General features: G+C 43.7%; 2 protein-coding genes across 6 annotated transcripts in view; both read left to right on the forward strand.

Moving 5' to 3' along the window:
• Positions 1-903: 903 nt before the first annotated feature.
• The window catches only part of eef2k (eukaryotic elongation factor 2 kinase), a 15,450-nt gene continuing 10,100 nt past the window's right edge, over positions 904-6,253 (forward strand). For 3 of the 5 annotated variants that reach the window (XM_008302352.1, XM_008302355.1, XM_008302353.1), the window contains exons 1-4: positions 904-1,140; positions 1,597-1,844; positions 2,388-2,450; positions 3,624-3,724. In XM_008302352.1, coding sequence (XP_008300574.1) covers positions 1,602-1,844; positions 2,388-2,450; positions 3,624-3,724 — 407 coding nt within the window. In that variant the 5' untranslated portion in view covers positions 904-1,140; positions 1,597-1,601. The remainder of the gene's footprint in view (positions 1,141-1,596; positions 1,845-2,387; positions 2,451-3,623; positions 3,725-6,253) is intronic. The other 2 variants (XM_008302354.1, XM_008302356.1) reach the window with 1 other exon arrangement.
• Positions 5,173-6,253, forward strand: part of polr3e (polymerase (RNA) III (DNA directed) polypeptide E) — a 28,296-nt gene continuing 27,215 nt past the window's right edge. Inside the window, exon 1 of the mRNA XM_008302351.1 lies at positions 5,173-5,183. The gene's annotated coding sequence lies outside the window, so the exon portion shown is untranslated. The remainder of the gene's footprint in view (positions 5,184-6,253) is intronic.

The following is a 6,253-nucleotide window of genomic DNA, read 5'->3' on the forward strand; positions in this document are numbered from 1 at the left end:
AGAAAGGATGCAACAATCACATCAGCATCGGAAGCAGTTTGAGTTCAGATTGTTTGAAGCACTAATTAATCTAATTTACTGATATAACATGATGCCTGGATGTTCAGATGATTTCTCAGGGAGTGTGCAAAATATTACAGTATGTGGTGTTCTATCGCTAAGTAGGTTTTTACAGAATTTGTTGAGGTTTTTTGGTGCATAGCAATAAATTCTGTCAAAATCATACAGAAGCATACGAATAAAAAAGTTGTTTTATTATCAGCGTCATCGTCATTATTATTATTATTGATTGGTTGTGACTATTTTGCAATTTCAAATATACAACAATATATCAATTATTACATAAATATGTAGAATATATTTAATAAAATATAATGTAAGAATATCTCTTGTTTAATGTGAAATATTTGTAGTGTTTGATTTTGAAGGAATCCATCAGTGTTCAGATTTGATTGCTTTTTTTTTTTTTTTAATATAATCCAATTGATTATTTTACAAGGAAGAAAAAACATCACTTAATTAGTAGGCATTAACTGAGTACATTTCAAAGTGACCTGACCCAACCCTGCTAGAAAATAGTTCCTGGTTTTTCCACCCTGCTGCTCATCCTTGTGTACAAGACTGCATTGGCAATAATTTATTACACGCCGCGTTCAAATGCTCCTTCGAAACCAGATTAACCAGCTGGCTTGGTGTTCACACTTGTTTTCACCCATTTTTTTTGATTGTTGTGCGCTTAGTTAAGCCCGTGTGTGTTTGTATCCAATTTAACGTGTCTAATTAGAAGCCCCTTAATATCACGGACTTCTCTTGATTCACGTCGCAGGTTAGTTTTCCGACGGCCGTGAATGCAGCAGCGCTTGTGGGCGGAGCCAGCGGGGAGCGGCGCTGTACGTGCAAACCGAGCGCGTTCCAGTGGTGGACTGTTCACGGGAACAAGAGCTCGCTGCCAGTCACGTCCCTGGATCTTCAGGACACCGTGGAGAACCGAGACCGAGCCACTCACTCCGGTTTGGTCTGGGAGGAGGACTGATCTGCAGCTCCTGTTGATCTTCTAGCTCAGCCTGAGAGAGAAGAAGGAAGGAAGGAAGAAGAGGAGGATATATTTATCACTTGCTGTCAAGATAACGTGATTACGAGGTTGGTTTTTTATTTACTTCGTGCACATACTAGTATATACAATAATACAATGAATGAAAGTAAACAGGGGAACCACATTCCTGCACACTGGAACATCTTGTCCCACAACCGTTTTGCATGTATAGGGGAAATTGCACTTGGTTTGTTTTCCTCTCTGCAAACCAGCAGCTGCTTTAACAATCTCACAATGACCTCCAGTTACAAGGGAACAGACTGGAGCTTACATTTGCTGGGAAACACAGCTCCAACAATTCCTTTTGCATTCTGATACTGTTTTGATTGAACTGCACACTTGTAATTCAGACATCACCGTGCACCCACTTGTGCAGGGACTTCCTTACTGTACAAGCGTGCAGCCATGATGCAGAGTTGTTTTGTGCACGTACTGCTGTGGCTTCCACCCCCCACTTCCACTCCACAATCTCTTCATGTGGCTCTGCTGTCCTCTCGCCCCAGATATCATGGAGGACGACCTGATGTTCAGCATGGAGGAGGACGGCAGCGCCAAGAGACCCCCGGAGCAGCGCAGCGTGCTCCAGCTGCGGGCGTCCTCGCTCAGCGACGCCAACGCCAGCGACGATGACGATGAAGACTTCATCTGTCCCATCCTGGACGACTCGGCCAGAGAAGTCTGTCACTACTTGAAGAATCTGGTTTACAGTCGGCAGCTGTCGAACTCCCCCAGGAACAACTTAGTGTACAAGGTGAGCTGCTGCCGCCTTTAAATTGTGATGCAAGATGATGGTCAGAAGTGCAGTAAAGGGAACAGTGTCAGCAGATATTGCAATCAAGTGGCTTGTTTAGTGATGTTCAATGTGCTCCGTCATAACCTCTGAGGACAGCTCTTTGCCTTAAAAGGACAGATGATGGGTGCATGCCTGCACAGCTGCAGCAGTATGTGTGCTATATGTAAGTGTGTTTACTGTATATCTGTGTGCTCAAGTGGAAAGCTGGCCAGCCACCTGTTAAATATACTCCCTGACAAGAACAGGAAGCACCAGAGGTTGGTTTTCACCTCGTGTGACTACGTTGTATGTAAACACAGCTCAGAGCCTTGCTTTCTCCAGATCAGCTGCACAATGCTTCGATTCAGAGCACGCTGTGCACCGGCCAACTGTCTGGATGAACGGCCTTCTGAGCTCAGTGCTGTTGTTTAAAGCGTCCAGGCAATTAAAGCTGTCTGAGCTAATGCTGCATGAACTGTTTGCTGACGAAAAGCCGTCCGTTTTCTTTGCCTTTCTGCATAGAGTGATGAAACAGACACAGCGGCAGAACATCGCACGTACAAGGTTTTGTCTGAGACCGCACGGGTATGTTTTCAGATCAGATCCCTTCTCTCCCTCTTCACTGGTGATCATCCATGCTTCAGCTTCCCTCCTCTCTACTCTTCAATTTACTACCCTTTCCCTGTTTTTAATTTGCTTTTACTTTTCCCATAAATCTCCTCACTGATAACTGCTTCCTCCCTTCCTTCAGTATGTCATCCTTTGTTTTTTACAACCTATTAATTCTTGCATATAAGAAAGTTTCCTGGTGCTTCACAAAGCTACACTCAAGCAATGCAAACAAATTGAAGTTAGAAGATGTCAGAAATGTTATCAAGCAGCCTTCACTGAATTGTATTTCAGCACTAAACCACGATTTACATGCGTTTAGTTGTACGTGTCTTTAAGGTTTTGGACAGGATGTGAACGAGCTCTGTGGCTCTTCCTCAACAGACGTGACGCTCTCTCGCTTGAAAAGACGACACTTCACATTTCCCTTTATGTAAATCGCTCGCTCTAAATATAAACACGTCTCCTGGACAGCGACCCTTGAGGTACGAGGCAGACGTGTTGCTGTCCAGTATGAGATGGTGAAGGTTTGAGGGCTTGAGTTACCTCCTGACAGATTTGGATAAGTAGTGACACCTGATTCACGGCTCCTACGAAGAAAGCTATTTTTTGAAAAGTGCAGACGGCGTTGGAACACTCCGGTGGTCACGTTCGTCTTGAGGACGCCGTAAATGATTTCTTGGAGAATACGATACCTTGGTTAACCCCCAGTTAATACACTCGGCCTGCTGTGAAACCCGCTTATCGCTTCATGATCAGATCATTAATCCATTCTTTGTCATTTTAATGATTGTGTGCGTCATTCCCTGTCTGTCCTCATCCTCAGAGCAGATCTAATTTACACTTCTTTGTCCCTGCTTTGTGTTTTATGTCCTACTTCAAAGAAGGAGGGGAAACTGTTCAATGCAGCAACTGAGAATTTTTATTTGTCAATTAATGAGCATAGAACAGGAGAAAAAAAGGAGTGTATAGTGGAGAAAAGAGCCCAAACAGGCCTGAAATGACCAAATTAAACTGCTGTGCATGGAACAGTTTCCCCTTTTTCTTTCTCTGTGTTCCTGCAAACCCCTTTGGAAGACTTTTTTTTCCTTCTTTGTGCATAAAAACAAGCACTGACAGCAAATAAGATGTGCTTTTTTTCGGCGACAGGCTGCCTGGTTACATGCAATCGCAAAGGCCAAAGCCATGCCCGACCCCTGGGCGCAGTTTCATCTGGAGGAGATCGCGACTGAGCCCTGCATCCGTTACAGGTAGGAAAGGCTTGTTGCTGACAAACGGCAGATTTCGCTCGTCTGTTTGACCACTTTGTTAGAGCGCCGTCCAATCAGGTTCAACCTGTCCCAGCTTGCACAATAACAGGACCCTAAAAATAGCTCACCTGAGTGGACTGCAATTGTTTTAAGGGTTAACCCTGATGTGAGGGCCTTTCCTGCCATTAGAAGACAATGCATTTTAAAAGCCTTACACAGCAAAATCTAGAAACAATATCCCACAGCTTGATAAACAAAAACAATCATATTTGCGTACAACTCATGAGATTTTCCACTTCTTGCATTGCCACACATCGTTCCAGTGGTGGTAATGTCTATGTTATTATATTGTTTGTCACCATGCAGCTTGTAAATTGAATTGAAACTGCGTCAATCGATGTTTCAGCCACTTGGGAGCAACGCAACAAGCTAGAAACACAATTCTTGACACATTATCACCTCATAACGCCGATGAACATGTCAGCAAACAGTCGCTTATTTAAACATTCATTCTACTTTCAGCTTTGAAGATATTTGATCTTTTAGCTGCTTAGTTCTGCGCTGTGATCGCCTGCTAGTTGCTGAATGTGGCTGAAAACAACGTCGATGAAAGCAGGAAGACAAAAATCAAACCGTCAAGTTTTGACATGTGGTGACAACGAAATAAAAGATGCAAAAATAACTTCTTTGTCTGCTGAGAGAAGCTGCAGAGGCGGGTGTTCACTCTGTGGTTTTGTCGTTGCATAAGTGACCGCTTTCATCTCAGCCTTTGTACATGTAGTTGTGTTGATAAGAGCCGCTTTAAATGATTTATCAGAAATCCGTTTTAGGAGTAGGGCTGCAAGGTGGCGCCCTAAGTTAGCTGGGATAGACTTCAGCGACCCTACTGAGGATTAAGCGGTGCATAGATAATGGATGGATGGACGTTTTAGGAGTTTCGCCTGCATACATCTGGAGAACTCATTGAACCGGCGGCCGCCTCTCTCAGTAACGTCACTGGCTCATATCTGGGGCAGTGGTGCTAATCTTAACTGTTGACAAACATTACTGCCCCCTCATCCACGTCCTTTGGCACATCCAGTTCATTTTATTATCTCATGCATGTGTGCACCCAGATATTAATACCAATGCAACAAAACTTCTCCAACAAGGGAGTGCTGGATGGGGCGTGGGCCGAAAGCCGGAGGAGGATGAATTCCTGTTGCATAACACTTTGTGTTTGACTGCCGATGGGAGTAGGGTTTGTCCGGGGCTGGGATTTGCCCTCATGCTCTCTTTTCATGTGCTAATTTTACCCACATGAAACCTCACTCCTGTTTGACCCCCCGTGATAGGAACTCTGAGGAATGAGAGCCTCGGTACGCTGTGTTCCTGGCCTGCGATGGCTCGTTGGCAGCGGAGAGCGGAGAGAGTGAATTCTGGAAAAGAAACAAAGCCCTTTTCTTCTTAGGACACATGAGTGTAAGAGTGGAACTGAGTGCTAGTCAGGTTTTAACTGCGAAGACTTGCAGCAGCAGCACCTACAGCGCATGAGGTGTTCATTAACTCGGGATACACAACCGCCCAACGCAAACAGACACACTGACCTCGTCTGTGCACTTTTATATCATCCTATCTGACAATAACCACACATGACCTCGATCCAAAATAAAGTGGGTGCAGTCAAAACGGCAATTCTTAGAAAGGAGGAAACACAACCTCTTTATTTCATTCTTCTCTCCTTGTAGTTTCCCCGTAGAGAGGAAACTCAATCCTTCATGTGCCTCCATGATAAGAACAGATAACAAGCTGCTGACCGACTTTCCCCTTTGCAAACATGATCTAGACTGAAAAGTTCTCACTCGAATAAGGAAGAGTGTTTTTTATCTTTATGTTCCGGGGTTTGCTGGTCGGCGTGGTGACGGCTCTGTGTGAGTGATCTATAATGGAACAGGTGGAAGACAGAATAAAACAACCACTAAGTGACATTTATCCTCCCATAGCAGGGTCACGAGGTCCACACTGTGACGTAAAAATAACCCACAGATGGAAAACCGCTCAGACGCTCTGCTTAGAAGGAGGCTGTTTTATAGACTGCTGATGGGCTCCAGATATTTTTTATCGATTTATGCCAGTTTTCTTATTTTTCTCCAATTGAATGTGTAATTAAAAATCTGAATTTCCCACAGTGTCCCCCTGCCTTCACCCTAAGTCAGTTGGTATTTGATGTGCAACATAAGTTTTAATATACTTGATATATGTTTTTTTTCAGGGTTTAGAACAGTATATGTTGTGTAATAGTGTTAAAACATGGTGTGTTATCACAGGAGATAAATACTTTTGCAGTTGTCCCACATGAAACCACTGACAGGACAGTTTAAACCCTGGATCAGACGTGCTGCAAAGCTTGTATTCTACATTAAAGCCTTCGAAATTTGCTATTTGCATTACATCGAATCACAATTCTAATTTGAGTTCGAGTAATTGTTTAGCCCTATTAGAAACACTGCAGGTTTTATTAACCCTATTCAGGACTTTTGGGGTCTTTTG

Source organism: Stegastes partitus, unplaced genomic scaffold, assembly GCF_000690725.1.
Source record: "Stegastes partitus isolate 25-593 unplaced genomic scaffold, Stegastes_partitus-1.0.2 Scaffold1797, whole genome shotgun sequence".
NCBI lineage: Eukaryota > Metazoa > Chordata > Actinopteri > Pomacentridae > Stegastes > Stegastes partitus.